Here is a 26,296-nt window from a genome sequence, read left to right as displayed (position 1 = left end):
TCAATTGTGGGGAACTTCACCTCTGGCCACTTTACGACTATTTTTTTTATTTGCGCTCAGTGCTGTGTGCTGTTATCTGGGGGAGCGTATATCTGCTGGGGAAGACTGCGTGAATCATGTTTTACGAGTGGGATAGAAAGGCTTGGGTTCCAGCAGTGTTCCAACCGAGTAGGGGCTGGAACTGATAGAGGTGGTACAGAGATAAATGTAAAATTTGCTCTTGGCAAAATAATCCATGGTCCCGCCACAACAAAAGACAGGCTAAAGGCTAAAGAAGCACTATGGGTGGCCAGAGAACTAGACCACCGACATTCTTTTTAGGTCTTGTCTTCAAGCTGTACGTTTTAATAGCAACACTGATGATGTGTGTAATGTTCTGCTAACTCCGAATTCAAATTCAAAAACGGGGCCTCTTCATCAGTATCAACCCAACACAATCACAAAACCTGTTTGTGCTACAAAACCATGCAACTTTAAGTATGTACACATCAGCTACAACATTAAAACACTGACAGGTGAAGTGAATAACATGGCTCATGTCGTTGCACTGGCACCTGTCAAGGGTAGGATATATTAGGCAACAAGTGAACAGTCAGTTGTTGAAGTTGATGTGTTGGAAGCAGGAAAAATGGGCAAGCGTAAGGATCGGAGCCACTTTGACAAGGGCCAAATTGTGATGGCTAGACAACTGGGTCAGAGCATCTCCAAAACGGCAGGTCTTGTGGGGTGACCCTGGTATGCAGTGGAGGACAACTGCTGAACAGGCGTCAGGGTCTGGGCGACCATGGGCTCATTGATGCACGTAGGGAGTGTAATCTAGCTCGTCTGGTCCGATCCCACAGAAGAGCTACTGTAGCACAAATTGCTGAAAAAGTTAATGCTGCTATTACGGAAAGGTGTCAGAGCACACAGTGCATCACAGCTTTCTGCGTATGGGGCAGCATAGACTGGAGCAATGCTGACCCCTGTCCACTGATCCATGGGGGCCCCACCTCACAACTTCCAGAAATTAAAGGATCTGCTGCTAACACCTTCAGAGGTCTTGTGGAGTCCATGCCTCTTTTTAATGTTGTGGCTGATCAGTGTATTGTTATATGCACAGGCGACAAGCTCCAAGGAAGAATAGTTTATTGGGACCTGAAGCTCAAATGACCACAGAGGACGTGGTATAAACACGCTAGCTCCCTGCGCCTACTTTCCAATGTGAATTATTCAGAGCAAGACTTACACTCAACCCACACGTTTTCCTGCCTCTGGAAAGCTGGGAAGTCCACCAGAACGGAGGCTAGAGGTGTTTGGGGCGAAAAGGATCCTAGTATCAATTAAAGGGCTTCCTATTTTTTTGCTGGAATACTTTGCCGATGGTTTCTAATATTTTGGAACGTCTGCCCTGTCTTGAATCGTGTTATAATAAATAGGAAAACAGAGGAGATCAGAGAAGATGCCACTGACAGTATCACAAGAGTATAACATCTAAAATTAACTACATGGTGTAATTGACTACTTCTTCTGTATCGCTGCGGGGACTCACAAGGACCAAAGTGCTATTTTTCTGGTAATTCGCCACAACAAGCACAGAATTGATGCTTGAAATTGAACACACAGGATGAAATGCAAGGTACACGCGCACGCACGCACACTACACAGGAAAGAAACAACAAATCCATCTGTCTTATTACCCCCCTGAACCCTGCTTAAATGCCACCCGGCGGCAGCAGGAGGGCGTGGACTCACCATAGGAGAAGGGGACAGGGCGATGTTGCCGATGGACGCCTTCAGCTGGTCCACGGAGGGCACGGACACCGCGCAGTCCACCGGCAGCGGCTTGATCTTGATCTTGAACTTCTTCCGCTGGTCCTCCTCTCCCTCCGACTCGTCGGAGGAGAAAAAGTGGGACTTTGCTTTGGGGCCGGGTGGAGAAAGAGCGCGTTAAGGACACAAATAGCCTCCTTGTCATCAAGCTGTTCGACCTGCATGTTCATTACACCGCGCTGCAAGATGATTAAAGTGTAAGTAGGACATCGGGGGGGGGGATAAATAAATAAATACAATTGTTATTCAGGTTGAAGTATCCTCCAAGAAAAACAGTCAAGCTGAATTGTCGCGGTTTGGAACTATATACCGTCACAATAAAAGCACTTTGGGTGCTGCGATCTGGTGTGGTTCACACAGAGGATTAGGATCAAGGCCAAGTGTCACGGCTAGAAACACTGGAATCTCTGTTTTGTTTTTGTGATTTAGGGTGCATGGAGTATATTTGGTGAATGAGACCAAATTCGGTTATAAATAAGCTTATTCATATCCTGCAACACTGACCTAGTTTGTGTGTGTGTCTAGTCATCCCACCGACTCGCTGTTTATCGGAGGGTGATTGCAGGGAGCTAAAGATCATTTCAGCTTCATAACAAACAGTTGTCGAGGAGACTAAAGCGTCGCTTTCACTCAATGCCGACCCTGCCTATGATAAGTGAGTATTGATTAGAGCGTTACGTCTGTGCTATGGATGGAGGGTTTGAGGCATTTTTATCATCCACCTCTCTGCGAGTGGACGTTCATCTCAAGGAGTGTCCTGAAGGTGCTGTTCACTGTGTTTAAAAAAATATTTTTTTTTTAATGTTTTTTCTGTCTCATAAGAGCAGATAAGTATAAAAAGCAGCCTGCGTTCCAAGGTATCCCCAATAGTTTGAAGCTCAAACTTCAAAATAAAGAAATTGATCCTGTTGGTCGATAAGACATAGTATAAGAAAAAATAGAAAATAGGATTCCAATACTGCCACACCCATTTCAGGGGCGGCTAACAGATCCTATTACACCTGTGGTCGAGTAACCTAACAAAGTGTAACAACAGTGCGGGTAACAGGGTTAACAGAGACAAAGCGTTGAGGATATCTGCTGCTTGTTCCTCTTCATCGGGTCTGATGCTGTAGCCCTCGTCATCCACCTCAGGAGAGTTCTGCAACAACGCCAATGAAAGAGTCAGAATGAGCTTGATGATGTCCCAATTTAAGTCTTATTTTATTTTATAATATTCTAATTACTAACTGCATTACGTTTTAGGAATCAGTTACTTTCAGTTAGTTAGCTAGGTAGGAATTAGGTTGCTACTGTGTTCAGTTTAGAACTTATTGTGCATAATCTCCGGTTGTGTTGCAAAGACATTTCACTGCATATATGTATGAACGTATATACTGTATATGTATGCGACAAATAAACCTCTTGAATCTTGAAATCTTGAAATTAAGGCAGGCAAAAGATTGATGTGTGTGTGTGATAATATGCTTGCCAATAGCATACTGATATTATACCAAACTCTGCTGTGTATGGCTTGTGATATAGGCTGAAAAGATTTATGTCTAATGAAAATTATAACAAAAATAACATTTGCATTGTAATTTAAACAAATGTTTGGATAGTTGCTTTGAAATGTAACATTATGAAAATGACAATGCTGGCTAAACCCTTGGCTTTGGATTAGATCGAATTACGTTACGTTTAAATGTGTCTAATAATCTCATCCAAAAGTGTCAATGTTAAACAGACACATTCATAAATAAATTATTTTCCTAGTTTACATATTGAATTAGCCGTGAATTGGACCAATATCATGGAACGACAGTCTGAACTGTATTGCGATTAAGAGCTGTATCAATAAACACGGCTTGACTTGAAGCAGAGGTTCAAGAATCAAAATACTAAATATAGTTTTTATTTTAAAGGTTCAATCTATTAACAGGTTAGGAAGGCAACATAGACCAATTAGACAATCCTACATTTTGGCTCTTACTTACATATCTGTCCCAATCAATCTCCCCATAGAAGCCATTGGGTGCACCGTTGGTCTTCCTCTGAGACTGAAAAGACAACAAATGCCATACGATAAATACCACATGGAGCGATTTCTATAAAAACCAACAGTAAGAAACCATGCACTAAGGTTTACGACCACTGATAACTGCAAGTGTATACTCAACAGGATGTTAGCTAGGACAGAACTAGGATCATTTTGTTAATTTTTTTACAGGCTTCCTCTAGCTTGGTTAGACTCCAGGTTGGGTGAATGATGACGGTCTAAACATCACTGATTTATCAAGCCTCAATCATGACGACAACAACTTATTCAAAACAACTATTTCTCGACAACATTTGGTACAATTAGACATAAACATATGAATAACAGTACAACGACAATATCGCAACATCTACTACCGGTGGTACTAGAACTACTATGAGAAAAACCCATTGTGAGCTCTACATGATGTTCTAGAGATTAGACTACTATAAAAGGAGGCTGGGAACAAAGGTCAGTACCGACTCAACCTCTTGGGGTTCCTGGCAGGTGAAATGGATGAAAACACAGAGAATGAAAGAGCAGAGTCATTCAAAGCAATCCACACATCGGTGCAACCAAAGTACCATACTTAAAGATGCATGGATAAAAACTTATGGACTTGTGACGTGGGCTTAGGCAGCTTTTTGAGTATGGATGAAGATAATAGAAGATAATACATTTAGGAGAACGAGAGAAGGGAGAGAAAATATACGTACACTCCCATCTCTGTCCGGGGACCCCCTGTGAAAGACAGAAAGAGAAAAGAGCACTTGAACCCTGTCAGCAAATGGCGACTGTCTTGAGAAATACTCTCAAGCTATTCAGAGATTCCATTTTGGAGCAGCAAGCTTGTATCCAAGCTTGCTGCTCCAAGCTTGTCGCTGGCGTGCTCTACCCCGCACAGGAAGTTCTAAACCTTCGTGCATGTACTTTACAAGCTATTTTCTCCTGATTCTAATTCACAGTCCGTCCGGGTAGACTGTGCTAGCTGTACCACTGATATTGCTTCCACAAAAATGTCCAACATCTGAGTCATTAATTCAAGCTGGAAGTGCACTCACGTGGAGTCATTGTCCTTCTCTTTCTTCCGTATACCGAAGGCTTTCCTGGTGCGTTTTTTCAATCCTGAGGAGAATGGAGGAGAGTAGGGATTAAGTGCCTGTAAGCCAAAAAGTACAGACTGTCTCTGTTTGTGTGTGTGTGTGTGTGTGTGTGTGTGTGTGTGTGTGTGTGTGTGTGTGTGTGTGTGTGTGTGAGATTCTGTCCACAAAGTGAGGGCCGGATCAATTCACCATTGGATTAAAGGTGTTGTATACATGCATTATTGAGTGAGTAGCAACAACGTGGACGGAAAATAACATCTCTGTGCTAAAACTGTTTTTAGGGTCAACTCGGATGGATCAGATTCTTGAATGCACAGCGGCCTGCTGTCTGATGGAAACATCCATCAGCAAACCGTTAAAAATACAGAGACGACACAATGAACCGACAAAACTGACAGTAACCAGCTGTCTGCCTTCCATTAACCGTCCCCTGCATCATCACATATCATTACACCAAATAAACAAATTGGAAAAGCTCTTGGCCAATACACTCACCCAAAATGAAAGCCCAGTTGTCCCCCTCCATTTCCCACTCAGAACACACTCCTCTCTCATTCTTTCCCGTCTCCACGTCACATTATGGACGGATCAAACTCTCCAATCGTGCCAGGACGCTCGGTTTAGTACCAGGAACTCGATGCCCCAAAGCTGAATTTAACACCAGCCGATCCACTCATGAATAAGGAAGTAATGTTGTCATCAGTGCAGGTGACGACACCAGTATGCATGTGTCTGTGTGTGTGTGTGTGTGTGTGCATCTCAGTATTTCAGAATACTGGATGGCTTCTCTTTTTAAAAGGACCACAAAATGGACAAAGTAACAACCTGGCATATAATTGTTGTGTTTTCCCCAAGGCAACAGATATTTATACTCCAGTTGCTGCTCTGACACCGGCAAATGGAAAATCGATCCAGACAGGCTGGCAAGAAATGGGGACCTCGTCCAAAAATAGCCTCATTAATCCAGCAATCTACAATCTTCTATGTACGGCAACTGTCAAAGTTTGTATGAATGCCTTACTGCAGGGGAAAGGCCAACGCGCGCACACACACACACACACACACAGCGGGTAGTCACAACACAACCAAACTATTGGTCTTGTGCTCAAAATGCTCAAGAACACACACACACACACACACACACACACACACACACACACACACACACACACACACACACACACACACACACACACACAAAGGGTGCACTTTATGACCAGTTGGCACTGAAGTGCTGTTAATCAGCACATGCTTCCGAATCTGCCAGGGGCAAAGTGAAAAGTTTGGACACATTGAGACTGAATGTGAGGTCACAGTGTGAGGCAGCAGAGCAGGAGAAACCAGAATTGAATTTAGGGTTTGCCAAAATCGGACCCACAGTAGATTTTAGGTACTTTTGGTGCCATTTGACTTTTGGACACGCGAATCAAGCTAATATTTTTAAAGCTATGGCTTGTTAATGATGAGGGTGAACTGTGTTTCTGAGATAATCACCTTCAAAGTTTTCCAAACACTTGGTAACGTTAGCTTGACTTCTTCGTTGGTACACGCCACCTACACAATAATGTCTCTGTGTGTGTGTGTAAAAGTAGTACAATTTAAAGGTTGAACTCTATCAAAATGGTTTTGCATTGTGCCTTCACATCACATGGAATATGAAGGAATGATCTTCACCTGGATGGTCGCTTTAAAGGAAACCATCGATCGGCATTGTTCAGCGCTGTTTAGTGTCTCGGTAAGTAAACTGTGTTCCCCCATGTAATCTAACGGGAATATATAACTCCACGGTTTAACATTTATCTTCTTTGTTCTATATCTTTCAGCTGCTCCCGTTAGAGGTCGTCAGAGATCATCCGCCTCCAATACCTTCTGTTCTGCGCATCTTCATCCCTTACACCAACCGCCTGCATGTCCTCCCTCACCACATCCATAAACCTTCTCTTTGGCCTTCCTCCTTTCCTCTAGCCTGGCAGCTCCATCCTCAGCATCCTTCTCCCAATGTAACTCTCATCTCTCCTACACACGTGTCCAAACCATCTCAATCTCACCTCTCTCACTTTTTCACCAAAATGTCCAACCTGAGCTGTCCCTCTAATGTACGGATTCTCAATCCTGTCCATCCTTGTCACTCACATTGAAAATTTCAACATCCTCAACTCTGCCACCTCCAGTTCAGCCACCTGCCTTCTGTCACAGATCACTCCGGACACTCTTCTCCACCCACTCCACCCTGCCTGTACTCTCTTCTTCACCTCTCTCCCACACTCTCTGCTGCTTTGGATGGTTGACCACAAGTACTTGAACTCATCCGCCTTCTCCACCTCCAGTCCTTGCATTCTCAGCTTTTCGCTGCCCTCCCTCCCATCCAGGCACATGTATTCTGTCTTACTTTCATTCCTCTTCTCTCTCATGCATGCCTCCACTTCTGGTCTCACTACAGATCACAATGGCATCCGCGAACGTCATAGTCCACGGAGACTCTGCCTGATTTCATCTGTGAACCTGTCTATCACCATTGCAAACAAGAGAGGGCTCAGAGCTGATCCTTGATGCAATCCCACCTCCAATTTGAATGCCTTCGTCACGCCTACTGCACACCTTACTACTGTCTGACTGCCCTCATACAGATTCTAAACCTAACCCATTTGTATTTTGTGTCTCCTCTGCCTCATCTTCATCGTAATATTATTGTAATAACATCGATTTCAGACACTAATCATTTAGTAATAACAATATTTGTTTTAATTTGATTATAACTGATACCTACTCATCGATTTTTATCCATGCCTGTATTATAATATATACATATATATACAGCCACAACATCATGGTGGGGATGGTAGCTCATGAGGTAGAGCTGGTCGTCTAGTAATCCAAAGGTCGCTGGTTGGATCCCAGGCTCCTCCTGCTAGCATGCTGTAGTGTCCTTGAGCAAGACACTTAACCCCTAATTGCTCCTGATGGCTGCGTCCGTCAGTGTTTGAATAATTGTAAGTCGCTTTGGATAAAAGCGTCTGCTAAATGACTAAATGTAATGTCATGTAATGTAATGTAATTAAGTGTAAGGATCTGAGCGACAAAGGCCAAATTGTGATGGCTAGACTACTGGGTTAGAGCATCTCCAAAACAGCAGGTCTTGTGGGGTGATCCTGGTATGCAGTGGTTAGTACCTACCAAAAGTGGTCCAAAGAAGGACAACGGATGAACCGGCGACAGGGTCATGAGCGCCCATGGGCTCATTGATGCACGTAGGGAGCGTAGTCTACCTCGTCTGGTCTGATCCCACAAAACAGCTACTGCAGCACAAACTGCTGAAAACGTTAATGCTGCTATGATAGAAGGGTGTCAGAAGCTCAGTAGCTACACAGTAGCTGTGTAGCTCAGTGTCCATGTTGACCCCTGTCCACTGCCGAAAGCACCTACAATGGGCCCATGAGCATCAGAACAGGACCATGGAGCAATGGAAGAAGGTGGCCTGGACTGATGAACAACGTTTTTTGATCATGATGATGGGCGGGGTTAGGGTTTGATCCGATGGAGCATCTGTGGGATGTGCTAGAACAATAAGCCCGATCCATGGGGGCCCCACCTCTAACTTCCAGGACTTAAAAGATCTGCTGCTGTTAACGTCTCGGTGCCAGATACCACAGGACACCTTCAGAGGTCTTGTGGAATCAAGGCCTCCCCGGGTCAGAGCTGTTTGGCGGCACGAGGGGGAGCTACACAATATTAATGGTTAATAGCAACTCGTTCCACACGTTGGTGGAAAGAGCTGCCAAAAATGACCAGAGCAGGGGCCTCCCTCTCTGTCTTTAAGAAGCACTTGAAGACCCAGCTCTTCAGAGAGTACCTCCTCTCCTAACTTACAATTACTTAGCAACACCTAGCAGTATTTATTGTTACACTAATGTCTCTGTCGCAATGTAGCTTGAATGTTATTCTCCCTTGTAAGTCGCTTTGAATAAAAGTGTCTGCTAAATGACTAAATGTAAATGTAAATAGGGGAGGTTTTAATGTTGTGGCTGATCGGTGTATGTATTCATCCTGTACTGAAATACCCCATCTATATTTATACCTACAGCCTACACTAGCAACCATACTTGCCATAGCCTTTTATTTTATCTTGTGCACAGAATAGTTATAATATATATATTTTTGTTTCTCTTTTTTAGACATGAGTTTTTTCTATGCCAATTGTCTGCACAACAATGCATCAACCGTTACTAAGAAATTCTTTGTATTGGGATTTTGTTGGCCGAATAAACAGATTCTAATTCATCTCCCATAAAGCCAGCGTTTCCCCGGGTTGAGCTGACAGCTGGATCGAGCTCTGGGCTCAGAGCTGACCTGAGAATGCCCGTGTAGTGCGACATCAGATTAAGCAGACTACTACTTTTTCCTGTTGAACCAACCATCTGTTGATTTCACAATCCACCAATCCTGCGAGAGAACAAGTGACTAAAACACACACACACACTTGAGTATATATATATATATATATATATATATATATATACACATACATACATACATACATACATACATACATACATACATACACACACACACATATATTCAAGATTCAAGAGGTTTATTCGTCACATACATATACATACTTTCATACATATATGCAATGAAATGTCAATGCAACGCAGCCGGTGATTTCACACATTATGTCTTAGACTGAAGTAGCTACCTACTAGACCACCTAACTGATTCCTAAAACGTAATGCAGTAAGTCGAATACTATAGAATAAAATAAAAATATATAGAAAAAAATAAAATAAAATAAAATAGATAAAGGGAATAGGCTTATGTATATGGGATAGACTTATGTATATGGGATAGGCTAATTATGTATATACAGATATGTGCATTAAAGCGGCATGTGAATAAACTGAGGTAGCGTTTGTGAGATATAGAGCATAGTATACAACAGTACGGCGCAGCAATACGGTAACACCGAACAACCCAGAACGTTGACACAGTATGCGGTACAGTATGCTACATACAGTACAGTAAGGTAGTGGAGCCTATGTGTGTGGCTTAGTGAGGTCAGCATTGACAGTTCTTATGGCTTGCGGGAAGAAACTCCGTCTCAGGCTCTCTGTTCTCGCTGTGTGACTGCGGAGGCGCTTGCCTGACCGCAGCAGCTGGAACAGTCCGTTGTTGGGGTGGTGAGGATCCTTCATGATCCTGCAGGCTCTGCTACTACACCTCCTGGTGTATAAGTCCTGCAGGGAGGGGAGGGTAGTTCCAGTGGTACGTTCAGCTGAACGCACCACCCTCTGCAGGGCCCGCCTGTCCTGAGTAGTACAGTTCCCAAGCCAGGCAGTGATGTTGCCTGTCAGGATGCTCTCCACTGCTCCACAGTAGAAGGACTTGACGATCCTCACCGAGACCCGGAATTTCCTCAGCTGCCTCAGGTGGTAAAGACGCTGCCTCGCCTTTCTCACCAGAGTGTCTGTTTGTAAAGTCCATGTTAAATCTTCTGTGATGTGAACTCCCAGGTACTTGAAGCTGCTCACCCTGTCGACAGAAGTCCCATTAATCACCAAGGGCGCGTGCGTCCTCGGTTGTAATCCATGCCTAAAGTCCACAATCAGCTCCTTAGTTTTGCTGATGTTCAAGTGGAGGCTGTTGTCCTGGCACCAGAGTAGCAGGTCAGCCATCTCCTCGCGGTAGGCCTTCTCATCGCAGTCGGTGATCAGGCCCATGACAACGGTGTCGTCAGTAAACTTGATGATGGTGTTGGAGCTGGACCTGGCCACACAGTCATGTGTGTACAGGAGTACAGAAGGGGGCTGAGGACGCAGCCCTGTTGGGATCCTGTGTTCAGGGTGAGGGAGCTGGACATGTGCTTCCCCACCCTAACCACCTGGGACCGGGCTGAGAGGAAGTCCAGGATCGAGGCACACAGCGGAGTATTCACTGCAAGCTATTTCAGCTTGACAGCCAGTCTGGTGGGGACTATGGTATTGAAAGCTGAACTATAATCGATGAACAGCATTCTCACATAGGCCCCCTTCCGGCCATCCAGGTGCGTGAGCGTCATGTGCAGTACCTGGGAGACCGCTTCATCCTTGGATCTGTTCTGCTGGTACGCAAACAAACGGGTCCAAGGTGCGGGGGAGGGAGGCACAAATATAATCCTTAATCAGCCTCTTGAAACACTTCATGACCACCGAGGTGAGGGCCACCGAGTGGTAGTCATTCAGGCAGGCAGGAGAGGCGATTTTCAGGACAGGAACAACGGTGGACCTCTTGAAGCAGGACGGGACCACTGATTCAGCCAGGGAGATGTTGAATATTGTAGTGAACACCGGAGCTAGCTGGTTAGCACAGGTGTTCAGTACTCGCCAAGATATGCCATCTGGGCCCGCATCAGAGTGCTCCTGACGTCATCCTCGGACACTGAGAATGCACGCTCATCCCTAGCGGTGTAACTCCAATTAGCTGGCGTGCTAGCGGTGCTGTTGCCAGACTCAAACCACGCATAAAAGGAGTTCAGTTCGTTGGCTAGGGTCCACACTCGTGGACACACCCTAACCCTAACCCACAAGCGTCTGGTGTCCCGTTGCTCCATCTGTAGCTCCACAGTCTCTCTGTACATCCGTTTAGCGTCCTTCACCGCCCTCCCCAGATTGTATGATGCCGCTTTGTAATTGTCCATATTACCGGATACAAGACCGTCGTTGTAAGTGGCCGTGCGAGCACTTCAGAGCACAGTGGATGGATTTATCGACCCACGGCTTCTGGTTTGGAAATATCCAAACTTTCACCATGGGAACGATGCTGTCCGCTAATGTAGCCACGAAGCTCACCGCTATGTCCGTAAACTTGCTGACGTCACTTGAACTTGATTGGAACATGTCCCAGTCTACGTCAGTCAGAGCGTCCTGAAGTGCAGCCTCTGATTGGTCCATCCACCGCTTCACTTCCCTCGTCACCACCAATTCTCGAGCGATCAGAGGCCTGTAAAACGGGAACCAGCGAAATTGGGCGTGATCTGATTTCTCGAAAGCAGGGAGAGAGACGGTCTTGTATCCGTTCTTGTAAGGTGTGTAGCAATGGTCCAAAGTTTTATCTCCCCTGGTGGCACACATGATGTGTTGGTGGAAATTAGGCAGAACTTTTTTAAGGTTTGTCCTGTCCCCAGTCAACACCACAGCCGCGTCGGAATGTTTGTTTTGAAATCCTCACAACACATCATACAGGTCCGACAGTGTTGTGTCGGAATCCGCTTGCGGTGGGATATAAACGGCTGTAATGATGACCGTGCTGAATTCCCGGGGGAGATAAAATGGACGGCATAAGATTGTGAGCTGTTTCAGGTTCGGCGAGCAGGAGCCGGAGAGAGTCTTGGTCTAATTGGGGTTACACCAGCGGTTGTTTACCATGAGGCAGACGCCTCCACCTTTGGATTTCCCCGACTCCCCCGATCTGTCACCTTGGAACACGGAGAAGGACTCGGCTGGACGAGTGGCTTAATCCGGCACCAGCGGGTTCAGCCATGTCTCCGTCAGGCAGAGGACGTAACAGTTCCTTGTGTCCCGTTGGAATTTAATCCTCGCTCGAAGTTCATCCATCTTGTTCTCCAGGGACTGACGTTGACAAGAAGGATGCTTGGCAGAGGTGGACGGTAAGGTTGCGTCCTCATTCTGACCCGAATGCCGCCTCGTTTACCTCGGCGCTTCCTCCGTGGGCCCGCTCATGGAACAGCGGATCTGTTGTTGTCGTCGTCGTCGTCATTGTTGTTGGCGCGTAAAATTTCAGTCGGTCACTCTAGTTCCACAGATAAAAAGTCCCAAAGTTGTTCTTTTAGGGAAGTTTTTATATCCACGAGTGCATCGCGGCCGTAAGAGATAACTGCCGATGCTTTTTTGGCGGACATTATGATAAAAAACGGAAAAAAATACAAAAATGTGCAGTCGGCCGGGGCGCCGGCGCAGGCGACCGCAACGGGCGGCGCCACTATCGCCAATACACACACACACACACACACACACACACACACACACACACACACACACACACACACACACACACACACACACACACACACACACACACACACACACACACACACACACACACAGTTGCCCTGTTTCAAATAAGAAAAAAAATAATAAACCACAAGTATATACAGTAAACATACAAGAATGTCACTACTGTTACAACTTTATCGAAAGGGAAACATTGGAGTGGAAATCTGAAAAGAAGCTTATTATTTTACAAACTTTCCTCTGCAATAAAAATAGAACCATTCAGATATTCAGAGACAGAGAAACATCAAACCGTTAATATAATGCAATTAATGCAATACATTCCTGTGCCAAGAATACAGCCGAGACAGACGCAATTCCATGGTATGGAATTAAAAAACACAATCAAGCCTTACAAACATGGATTCATTAGCGGCAGGAGGAAGAAAAAGCAGTGTCCATCACACACACTGTGTAAGGACTTAATTGCTTCCGTTGAGAGGGTTTCTAGCGGAAGTGCTAACGTGGTTAGTGGTCTCTTTAGAAGACAGTAACATAATTGTAGAAGAAGTCAAAGGATCTGGAGGTAAACAAAGAGCGAGGGATCACCCCACAAACAACAGGAAGCCTGCGGTGGGGAACTCTAACACGGCAGGGACTAGTTATTCTAATTTATTTTTATATATCCCACAGGGGGGAAGTAACACTTAACAAAATTAAATCCCATTTCCTTGTGGGGAAAGGGACAGGGTGCAAAGAAATGCCCAACCTGACGACAAAAAAGTTATTATTGCAGCTCTGTGAGCACCACCCTGCAAACTGCAAGAAGCGGTGCCTTCCTGCAGTAGCACCGCCTGAAATAATGGAAACCACATTAGAACCTAAGGTAGCATCATAAAAATGATAAAACCAACAAGTTATTTGTAAAAATAAATGTTTAGGTCGCCCAACCCTCCAGATATCAATCCTATATAAAACCAAAATGATCTGTAGATGGTGCTTTACGTGTTTTTTTCTCTGAAGAACAAATTGCGCATATACAGTAAATCCTCAATCTACAAGGACTTTTTGTAATATGAAGGGTGGTGGCAGTGCCACGCTCACTATTATTGTACATATTATTATTATTATTATTATTATTATTGCCAAATTTCACTGTGCTACTCCTCCCACAGTATTCAAGCCACATACACACAAAATACAGCAAAACAACTGGCTCAATTCAAACAGGTGCGCTACAACATTGTGGCAGGTCTCTATCAGCAGTTTAGAAAATATCCCACATTGTGTGTCAAAACTTTGCCTAAAAGGTTTCCTGTGGATGAATGAAAGGACACGGGTAGAAACATGCAGTGGCTCATATAGAAGCAGGTGCAGACCCACTCAGCCATGCACCTTCAGCACAAGCTTCACTGGGCTGGGCAGGGGCACCAGAGGCTGCTCGGCAAGCAGTTCCAAAATGGGGGGGCAGTGGAGAGGCACTTTAACATCCCGTCGCACACAGTGTTTTTAGTCTTGTGCCGCCAGCCAGAGCAGACCGGGCCACTCCACACAGTGAATGGGAGACGTGCACTGTTGTGCATGACAAGTAGAGGGGAAGACAATTGGGCCTTGACATCAGACGCTGATAGAGTCCTGCCGTCTCAATAGCGCATTAATACCAATGCGTCGGTTGTTACCAAGTAAATGAGAACATTAAAATTTGTTGCGGCCAAATTTTAACTGACCCGACTGGGAACAGCAGCTTACACACTTTATGTTATTAATGAAGAAAAAGATCTACAGGCAAAGAGAGCCAAGAGGGCAGCGAAAGCAGCCGATTATATAACCGACGAAAAAGTGGGTCAAATGCAGAAAAACTGTGAATGCCATTTCCATGATGTTAGGGTATGTAAGGTCTCTATTGACGTTCATGTCATAACGTAACTTATATGTTACTGTTGATGGTGGTGGTGGTGTTGGTGGTGGGGGGGTTTCCCTTCCTTCAAAGTCCGTGAGGTTATTTGTGCAGTGATACGCATGCGGCAGCTCGCTGCAGGAGCGCATGTGAGGGAACGGGATGAAAGGAGTGCAAGGAGGCGCGAACGCACAGATAAACAGACATGTAAACAGGCAGACCGGCAGAGAGATAAACCAGCGATGGCGGAGCTAAGCAGGGAGATAAATGGCGATGCAGACAACACTGGGACAGAAACAAGACAGAACGACGCTTCATTGTTGGAGTCACTCATCCGGCCATGTTGCCGCGATGAAGAACACAAAGAAACGTCCACCCTACACTAACTTACAGTTTAGATTCACAAATACACATGAAATCACACATAATATTCAGCAACAGCCAACGAGAGGGAGCCTATCACTCACTCTGTTGTTAAATTCAACAGAGGAGGAGTGAGATGGTTGAATGGGGGTGGTGCTGTTTTTTTATAAATGATTAAGGGAGGACATGAAACGGTGCAGAGGAGGAAAAACATCAATATGACAAAGGAACCTTGGTCCAGTTGGGCAGAGAATGTCCAGTTCTCATTCACTTGTGCGGTAAATGTAGTGTAACGTCTGTTTGCTTGTGTAGAGAGCTGAAGCTAAAGCCAGTCCAAGTCATGGTTGTAATAAATCAAAATGTACAGAGTGTGTATTAGTTATTCTTTATCCCCCTCATCAGTGACAAGCTGGAGTGTCCGGGTGACTGCACCACTGACCGCAATCCATTTACAGTTACAGTGACCCAGAGGTTATACACACACACACACACACACACACACACACACACACACACACACACACACACACACACACACACACACACACACACACACACACACACACACACACACACACACACACACACACACACACACACACTTTGTTCTTTAGTCAGTGGATGCACACTTTGTAAAGATGGATTCTTTAGCTTATGACGGCAGCAGCAGCTTCGACAGAATCTGGGTCAGGGCCAGAGAGCCACGTAGTCGGACGGCGACTGTTGGCGTGGCAACGAACAAAAGATGTTTTGGAATGCCATAATGGCGGGGATGTGTCTGGGTGTGTGTGCGCCAGCTCTGTTTGTGCTTTGTCCATATTTCATGTCAAGCCTTTCCATTTCTGGTTCCACAGCAGCTGGCGATGCCTGTAGCTCCACCGTGCTGGTGAACGATCTAGGGCAACGTTGCAGAGTTTGTCACCGTGAATATCGTTTGAGAGGCTGTTGTGTTACTGCATTGGCTGTTGAAAAGAATGAGATTTTGTTACTCAAAAGGCAAAAATAATTAGGATGGGGTGGTGGGGGTCATTGCATTAAGCTCCAAAATACAACCGTCTTGAATGTTCTTATGTCAATAGCGTTCAAGTCGCCAGAGGGACTTTGGTAATTGTCGCCCTGCGCTGTGCACACACAGTATGTACTGTATGTGTGTTAAGCAAACTCAAGGCTGTTTAACTTGCTGACAAATGGTAGGCAGCGCACACCAATGTTTGACAAAAACCCATTTTGCTGTTGACTGAAGAAGCTGTATGTGAGAATGTGAATAAACATACGCCACAGTGTAGTAGTGTGTCGAGAGAAGACCCTACCGATGCCTCTGGCTCTCCCATGGAGACTTGTCACTAGATATATTCCAGCCATGTCCTTCGATCGCAACAAATCACCACACTGACAGAGGGGACTGGCAGAGGGAAGAAGCAAACATCTCGGTGTTATTATTGAATGCTATAGCTGCCATTTTCCTAACCTTCTGTACTTACTTAGCCAAGGAGTGATGTTCGGTATTTACTTCGGCTAGAAAAGCAGCCATTACTCTCCCCCAACTCAACACTTGCTGCGTACTGAGTGAACTAACGGTGCTGCGTCTCCAGCGTGCTTGTATTAAATAATGGCTTCTCATCCCTCATGCTAATGGTTTCACTGCAACAGAACGCAAATGCCAGCCCATTCTGACAGTTGTATTCTTTATGAATTTTAACAGACAAATAGCAGAAAAGATACTTAATTTACTAATCGAACACAAGGCTTTTTCCTTCAGAACATTCTACCACAGCAACACCGACCCAAATACACACCCCACTCATCAACTGCTGATTAATGCTGAGTCTTCAAAGTAAAGAAAGGAGACAATATCTCTTGCATGTCTTCTGAGGAAGAACCATATTCATGACCACATAATGGGAGTTTGACATTTGTGAGTTAAAAAATATTATAAGGTAATTTACAGCTACACATAGTGTAAGTGTAATAGGATGCAAGTATTGTTTCCCAGTAAAATGTTTTTATCGGTAATATAATTGTGAGATTTTGAAGACATACTATACTGTGTGTACATTTATGTACAGTGAAAAGTCTGTCAGTCAGTCAGCAGCAGTGTAGCATCAAATGTAACTTAGCGTCCAGTCTTAACTTCAATCATTGGCTTGTTGCTTTATGGTCCATGGCACAGCTTTATGTGATGGTTACTTTATGGGTCTGTGTGTGTGTGTGTGTGTGTGTGTGTGTGTGTGTGTGTGTGTGTGTGTCTACAGACATTCAGTAATACATTGGCGTGGTTGTCTGTCTTGTCATCGTCCTCTACCGGTGCCGACGGCAGTCTTGCCCCCCCCCGCCAAAGCAATGAGAAACTCATCACCTAAACAGCTCTGGAACCATCATCTATCCAGCGACGTGCTGCTGCTTTTTGGACGATAACTTAGCCCTGAGCTAATCATCTCAGCAGAGCGAAGCCACTCAATGAGAAGGTACGCCGAGTATCAAGTCAGGCATTTTTTATCTTCTGTGTTTTCCATACTCCATACCCTATTCATTCTTCCACTCCTACCATCTGTTCGCCTTCCTTCACGCGCACGTGACAACAAGGAGAGTGGCCATGCATGTTGTGCATGTGTGTGTTCGTGTGTGTGTGTGTGTCTGCAGTCATCATTAACACGGTGTGCGACTGCTACGTGTGCGTGCACGGAGACAATGGGTTCATTAATGAATTGCCTCTCCTTGCAGAGGTGCACATGCATCACGCCGGCAGCTCCTCAGGTTCAGGTTGTTTCTAATGCACCACAGCGACCGGATTGGCCGAAGCACTGAAGAGTCTCCAGAGGCGATGCTTTCACCCTGCTCCCTGGATTACACTCATCCTCTTCTAGCTCCAGTATTGTGATGGACGCTCCCACCGTTTGTTTTTACCGGCCGTATACTGTTTTTTCCGTATATTTACAATTTATCTTTTAACACACTGCATTAATAAAGGCCACAAACAAATCAAATGACACTACACATAGTTGTCGTTTCACATACCATACTTGCATCTTTATTTTGCATCATGACACTACACGTTTCTAAGTTGAGTGCAAGGTTCTTACTTTTACATTGTTTGGTCGTAATTCCTAGTATCTCATAAGTTTGTGTCTTTTATTGGTTTCTTTATCGTCCTTTTACCAAAGCCATAAGAAGAGCGGAGGAGTTTGGAATCTTTGTTAATGTTGTCTAAAACTACTGTTTGTTTAACGGTAACTTATTACTTCTCATTTTACACGAGAAGGACTTTAGGTTACTATATTAAACTGAATATAAATTTAGTGTAGAAAAGATCAATGGAACTTAAAGTGTTATGTTTGTGTGTCCCCCCCCCCTCCGGTAGCAGTGTTTAGTCGCACATCTTGAATCACTCATTCTTTTGTTATGTATTTTGAGTTTTCTGACTGTTGTTATTTTTATTGAATCAAATTTTGTCTGGTTTTGTTCCCGTATATTTGTATTTTTGGGAAAATAAACCCTTCATTTGAGCACTCTACCTACCTCACTTGTGCCTAACAGTATAATCCCTCACATGTACATTTTGGTTTTCTTTTTGTTGGTTAAATGCAAACACATGTGGTTTATTGAATGTTTAGGTGGCTATCGTTTTATGTAAATTTACTAAAATGCCATAAGCTTTAAATACATAGTTTGTGCTCATGTGCTTTACTGTGTGGTGTTACTACAAGGAAATCAAATCTGAAAGGTTTGTTCAGACTTAAAGCTGCATGGAATATTTGCATTGACCTATCATGAGGACATCATAAAGAGTGTAAGACTCGCTTGTAAGGTGTGTAAGACGGCTGCCATCAATCGCACCGTCTCAATAATTTGTATGCTGCCAACTCAGGTGTTGTCATCTCTACGTGAACAATTGTAGAGTTCACTTTGGATCCAGTCTTGAGCTTTATGGAAACCACTATGAGCCCAAGTACGAACCGGTGTCTTTGGTACGCAGCGTGAATATAAAAGTACGCTGCTGTTGTTGTTGCTGTTTATCTGCAGAAAACCAGGTCATCTAAGAGAAACCGCGATGAGGGAAGCAGACGGAGGAAGAACCCAAATAACAGGGATGGGGGGAGAGGGGGGTAGTATAGAGAGGAAATAAACAGGCAGCGGGGAGGTGACAGCCCCTTTCATCATTTTTCTCCCGGACGCCGTTTTCCCCTCATTCCCAGACGTCGGGCAGATGTCTCGTAGCAACCGTGCCTGAAAGTGAGAATGAGCGCGAGCCTTGTTTATGACGCAGGAGATCAGATTAGGATGTAGAGATAGGGGGATGCAGACAGGGGCACCCATTGTCAGATAGTCACGGTGCGAAGAAGGAAAGTTTCTGTGTGCGTGTGTGGTCTTGCTTGATGGCAGACCTTGCGGAGAGTTGATCTGTATAGGTGACAGGTACAGACAGGTCACACTCTGTCTCTCTCTCTCTCTCTCTCTCTTCCCCCGGGGAGAGCAGCGTAAATTACAAATTTGAATAAAATTAAAAATATGAAAAACAAGACCAGAAATAGAGGAAGAGGGAGGACAGAAGAATGTAAAGAGAAACTGAGCGTAGCGTGACCGGCGAGGCGGTGTCTCCTGATCCCGTGGAGCTACAAACTGTAGATGTATGAGAAGCCATGTGCTTTGCTTCAGAACTGATGACTCAGCATGGCGAAGGACTCCATCTTTGAAAAGAGAGACCAAATCTCTCCCTCCTCGTTCATTCCCACAGCCTCCCAATGGGATGGGACCCGAAAAAGTGGGCTCGAATTCCTGTGGATTCCGTCCTCCTCATTCCCATCCGCAATCTATCTTAAGTCTATTCCAGACATGGGCAGATCCCCCTTCCCCACCCGTCCGCACCCATCCTCACCACACACCAAGATTATAGGTCTGCCTGGTTTTTTCGGCCGGCGGAGGAATGCACCGACTGTCCTTGGTCTATTAACGCTGGGCCTCAGGTCGGCAAAAAACTCACAAGGCTGCAGCTTTCCACAGAGCCACGTTCCAAGAACATAACGGCGCCTGTACCCGCGCAGGGCTTCCTGAGGTGGGGGTTTGTAAAGGGAGGTTCAGAGTTATTGAGCAATTCAGGAGTGAAAATCTACAACTACTTCTACCATTTTGGGACAAAACACAGTGGCAGGCCCGTGTGAATTCACTAAAATGACATTAAGAAATACCTTCACTAATCTGGGGACACCTTTAGGAATCATCAGGGGAAATTAAAAGAGGGATCTGCTGCATGCGAGATTAAGTCAACCTCACATCACAGTTGACTTAGCTAGCTTTAGCTTCACACTGTGTCAAAGGCTGTGTTTCCACCCAAAGTACCCGGAGCTTTTAGTTCCAGGAGCTTTTTTTCGTGAACCAAAGGTCACGTCGTCATTGTCTGCGTTTCCACTGCGGTCTAAAGACCCGTGAGCATTATGCAAATTAGTCCACTGACATATTGCGCACAACTACACAACAAACTGCTCCGCTCCAGTCCAGTAAGTGGTGCTAATGCAGAAGACTATACAACAACAACAAGAATAAAAATGGATAAAGAAAGAAAACCAAAGCAATAATGTGGAATATCACTTTGGTTTTCTTTCTTTATCCATTTTATTTTTCAGTCCTTGCATTTACTGTCAAGTGAAATATTCACTCTCACAATCAAGATTTTATTATCAAGTTTGAAACAGATTGAAAAACATGAGTTCACACATGGGGAATCGAACCTGGTCTACTGGGTAGAAGGGCAAAATCTTACTGGCTAGACAATCATACATGTATATACGAACACACTCGGTCGTTTTTTGGTTTTCTGTTTTTTTGATCAAAAAAATGGCTTTTTCCGTTTTTTTGTACAAAAGGAACAATTTAAGAACAAAAAACAAACTGTACGTTGTTGGTTTGAGGCTATAGACTCAAACCACCATAAAAATGGTGTCGGCGCTGCAAGTCCCACCCCCAAAGTTCCTGGACATTTGAAAAGTCTGAGGAGGGATTTTTTGGTCTGGCACATAATTCAGATCGCGGCCCCTTCGGTGGAAACACAGGGAGTTCCTCCAAAGTGTCCTGGTTCCCAGGGAAAGTTCCTGCGGTGGAAAACACGGCTTAAGACAGGTATCGTCAGGGTTTCATATTTTGGCCCGTTTGGCTCCATGTTCAAGTATTCCAACGCGTGGACATGTATCACACCTGGTTCTTAAAGCAATGTGGCAGTCGTTGCAGTAGAAGTTTTCTCCAACTACTGTACTAAGCCAAGTAAAAAATGGAGGAATAGGATGTGTGCATCAAAAAAGTCATCCTGATGAAAGCTTAGTTCCCACATGCACAGAACACACACTAACAATGTGTAGAATCCCTCCGGACAGTCTACATGGCTGAGACAGCCCGGGGCAGCCGTTGGCTTCCACTCACACTGTTTTGTTTTCCTTTCTCAGGCCGTGGTAAGAAAGAATGTGACACCGCCCTCCTCTGACTATTTATCAATAATGTCTTTGAAATTAAGAATGTATTCACGCATTGCGTTCTATGTAATTATTTCACTTATATTTTTCTGATGTTATTATTTACAAAACACTCTTTTGTGACTGTATCAGGTAAAGTTCTGCTGATAAGATGAAGGGACGCAGGCACCTCCGTTTGATAAATAAGATAATATTTATCCAAGAACACAAATAAAACTACTCATTTCACTAAGTGCTTGTTGATGCTCTAGCGTTTACGAGTCGCTATGAGGGACGGCAGGAAAACATTGTGTTCTGTAAAAATAGTTTCAGGCATAGGAGGATATGAAAAAACTTGAAGAGCCTGTATTTGCCGGCCGGTTTTCTTTGGAGGCAAATGAACCTAAAACAACCCTCCGAGATCAGACGCTGAGCTCAGGTGAAAACCAAAGACCCCCAGCGATCCCATTTCTGAGAGGAAGAAAGAAGGTGAAGGACACCTCCATTGTCAACGCAATCCGCGGCCCCTTACGCCGTTGCACTCTGGTTAGAGATGGTCATCAAAAATCTGCCTTCCGACCGCCTTCTCAAGGATTCAAGAGGTTTATTCATCACATACATATATGCGTTCATACATAAATGCAGTGTAATGTCTTGAAATGAAATGCAACGCATCCAGAGATTATGCACAATAGTTACTAAACCAAACATAACAAACGAACAACTTCTGTCAAACCATTCGCACCACGGCCTTCCCGCGAGCATCCAACCCTGTCGTAGAATATCTCTCTCTCGCTCTCTCCAGTAATCTTTTTTAAAATAAAGTCCATGTTTTGTTTCTTACAAAGGCTCAGATTGAAGAATGGTTTCTGAGTTTTTCCCCCTTTGTCTTCTTACGCTGCCTCCATGTAAGTGCCTCATTTAGCAGAGAAACGCAGATTAACAGTCTTTAATATTCAATATAGCAGTGAGTAAAGGGGGAGACCCCATGAAACCTGAAAATATCTCTCAGTTTCTGCCTTTTTGTCCGTGGTTGGTGTCTCTCCATCTCTGCCCCTCCCACCGCCCCCAACACCAATCCCAACTCTCTTTCTTTCCCTCTCACTCCCGAAGAACTCCTTATCAATCCAGCATCAGATAAAGCCTGGGGTGACCTCGCTTGAACGACAGAGACGAGCCAAACCAGGAGGCGTGTTGGACCTCCTCCTCAAGGCCGACATGCGCTGCCGTTGCACGTGCGCCGGTCGGTTGAGTGTGCTGTGCCTTTGAGACATTATCAGACAAAGAGAAGCACGCCTCTTTGAAGGTGCAGTCACCTGACAAACAGCAAGGGGAGCGTGAAGGAAAATAAACACGTTGTTTGTGACTTGCTGGTAAAATCTGACAAACTCATTATGAGAATTGTTCAACTGCCTCTCTCCGAAGTCAATACGGTCAACGCTTCAAAAAGGGAACTGCGTGCGTGGGTTGGACGGTCAAGGTCTGACTTATTTGGAAAGCAAGAGGAAAAACAAACTTGACCAAGTTCCACCAATAAGTATTACAAAATCCTATTGGAGGCCAAATGCTATTCTTTTAAATATACATTGTAAAATGTATATGAAAAATTCAAATCGACTAAAGATACTTTGCTCCTACTCTTTCTGAGTGTACCCTTTTTGAACTATCTGCCCACTGAGCAGCACCAGCAAACTGACTCACATAAGCAGATGAAATATATGCACTGTACATAAGTATAAAAACACAACATGCATGGCTATTTCCCATGTTCCACAGTGGTCCAGTAACCCTACTAGTCACTGCAAACCAGTTTCCTGGACGTTCCTAAGTGGGAACCCATTCGGTTTTCGCTGACGTCCTTTTGTACCTTTGACTTCTTTTCTTTCTCCCTTTCTGTCTCTCTCGCTCCTCCTGATCCTCGCTGCTGAGTTAGAGAAAATCAATGGCTCCTCTATTCCGTGGAAGGCCTAATGTCTGCTAATGAAATCCTATCTGCTTTGAGTCATCCATCAGATAGTTGCAGGCGGAGGACAATGGGAGGTGGAGGAGTGTCTCCAGCATCACTTTCATTTATGATCACGGGCCAATCTAATTCACATGCATGCGCACACACACAAAGTGTGCACACATGAATATGTACACGCACGGACAAACACACACTCTTAATTGTATTATAATAATAACAAATGTTGATGACTGAGTATGTTTTAATTTGACTAACCTTTAAAAATAAAGAAAATTAGCAAGAACACACTGCTACCACCTACACACACACACACACACACACACACACACACACACACACACACACACACACACACACACACACACACACACACACACACACACACACACACACACACACACACACACACACTCTGACTCATGCTAAAGCAAAGAACAGAGCTGCTGACGAGCATGGTGGGCTGAATATCTCCGCTCCATTACTAAATCAACAAAAACATAACTACTACCTACCCACTAATGAATCACAGCTATTTATCTTAGAGCAGAAAAAAGTACAGTGCTTCTCAGCAGGAATTCATCAGGGGTCCTACTGCTACAGTACATATTTTAGATATTATTATATATGTTATTGCTTCAGCTCCATAAGAAGATATTTATATTACAGTTCAAATAATTTTGACATCCCAATCGAAAAAAGCAAAAGTAGTAGATTCTATCAAATCATCAGGACAAATGACTATTAATAACTGTTTCGATATTGATCCTATTATGATGCAAAATCATTAAAACAACCAAAATGATGTTGCCCCAAATAAAAAAACATTTTTCAGAATTTACGGCCTAGTGGCTCAAACAAAATATAGAACAGTTACTAGAACTGGCCCAGCATCTTTTCATCCAAGTTGGGGAATTTTATGCCGTTGTTAGAAATGTTGCAGACTGCCCTTGATAGTGATGGAGAGTTGAGTACATGTCTCATTTCACATTTGTAAACTCTGTTGTCAGCAAGAAGACTGTCAAAATTTATGGGACTAATCCGTCCCAATATAATCGTTATAGCACGTATAGCATGCTAACATGCAGAGCTCCTGTGGTTAATTTGTAAATACAGAGTACATACTTGCAACCAAGACTTTGGCTTTGCAGATCTGGTCAAAGTTTCAAAGTGTTTTATTTGTCAAGGGTACAGTACAACACAAGGTCATTCGGTACAATGAAATTCTTGGGGCATGACAGGCAACAACTGCGTAGTTGGCATAAAAAGATAAAATAACAAGGCAACGATAAGGAGGAATAATTCTTTTTTAAATAAGATAAGAGTCGAATAAAAAAAAAAAAAAAAGAGTAAGAGTCAATGTTACAAATACGGGCAAGAGGTCACAGTGTATGTACATAAAATGAAAATAAGAAAAATACTCCTAAAACAGAAACTAAAATAATTGTAGCATTGTAGCAGTTCCAACAGGTTCCAATAGGTCAGTCTATTGCACAAGATATGGATATAAATATAAAGTGAAGGGGTGCTGGTGGAAATGTACATTTGTGGTGATGTACATTTAATTTACATAGGTGACTACAGATGTTGCAGGTTGAGAAGCCTGATGGCCTGATGGTAAAAACTGTTTGTGAGTCTGGTAGTCCGTGCCCGTACGCTCCAGTAACGTTTACCAGATGGCAGCAGAAGTGAACAGTCCGTAGCCTGGGTGGCTGTAGTCCTTTATGATGCTTTCTTAAGGCCTCGTGAGTGGTAGATGCCTTGCACGGGAGGAGAGGTGGCAACCAATGATGCACTCCGCTGTCTTCACCACCATCTGTAGCGCCTTGCGATCAGCAGCGGAGCAGCTGCCGTACCAGGCGGTGATGCAGCCAGTGAGAATGCTCTCAATGGTGCATCGGTAGAAGCTGGTGAGAGGCCTGACAGACGTGCCAAACTTCTTGAGTCTCCTCAGGAAGAATAGGCGCTTTCGGGCAGTTTTTGTTGCCGCGTCCGATTGCCTGGACCAGTAGAAGTCATCACTGATGGACACACCGAGGAACTTGAAGCAGGAGACTCTCTCCACTTCAGCTCCGTCTATGTGTCTATGTGTCCCCCCCGCTGTCGTTTCCTGTAGTCCACGATCACCTCTTCGTGGTGAAGGGGTGATCGTGGACACCTCGTGAACCTCTCTCTCCTCGTCTTGCAGATGTTGAGATTGTTATCCTGGCACCATGTTGCCAAGACGCTGACCTCCTCTCTGTAGGAGGACTCATCGTTGTTGGAGATGAGACCTAGGATGGTGGTGTCGTCCGCAAACTTCAGGATGGTGTTGGTGCTGCGCATGGCCACACAGTCGTGTGAACAGGGCGTTCAGGAGGGGACTGAGTATGCAGCCCTGTGGGGCTCCGGTGCTCAGGGTCAGTGCAGAGGAGGAGAGATTTCCATTCTCACCACCTGGGGTCTGCCCCAGGAAGTCAGGAAGTCCAGGATCCAGTTACAGAGGGAGGTGTTAAGACCCAGGATCCAGAGCTTGGGAACAAGCTTAGCGGGCACAATTGTGTTGAATGCTGAGCTGTATTCTACAAACAGCATCCTCGAGTATGTGTTGCTCTTGTCCAGGTGGGAGAGCGTGGTGTGCACTGCCAGGGTGATGGCATCGTCCGTAGATCTGTTCGGGCGATATGCAAATTGAAGGGTGTCCAGGGTGTCAGGAAGGGAGGAGTAGATGTGGATTCTG

General features: G+C 44.6%; 1 protein-coding gene across 1 annotated transcript in view; it reads right to left on the bottom strand.

The window, feature by feature from the left end:
* sgip1a (SH3GL interacting endocytic adaptor 1a) overlaps positions 1–26,296 on the bottom strand; it is a gene marked incomplete at its 5' end in the record, with an annotated part of 71,644 nt that overhangs the window by 23,076 nt on the left and 22,272 nt on the right. The window contains 5 exons of the mRNA XM_079998033.1: positions 1,735–1,913; positions 2,890–2,953; positions 3,789–3,851; positions 4,546–4,570; positions 4,891–4,954. Of these exons, the coding sequence (XP_079854159.1) occupies positions 1,735–1,913; positions 2,890–2,953; positions 3,789–3,851; positions 4,546–4,570; positions 4,891–4,954 (395 nt within the window). The remainder of the gene's footprint in view (positions 1–1,734; positions 1,914–2,889; positions 2,954–3,788; positions 3,852–4,545; positions 4,571–4,890; positions 4,955–26,296) is intronic.

Source organism: Zeus faber (assembly GCF_960531495.2).
Source record: "Zeus faber genome assembly, chromosome: 1".
NCBI classification, from domain to species: domain Eukaryota; kingdom Metazoa; phylum Chordata; class Actinopteri; order Zeiformes; family Zeidae; genus Zeus; species Zeus faber.
Note: the sequence above shows the minus strand (reverse complement) of the source record. Positions and strands in the feature narration are given on the sequence as shown.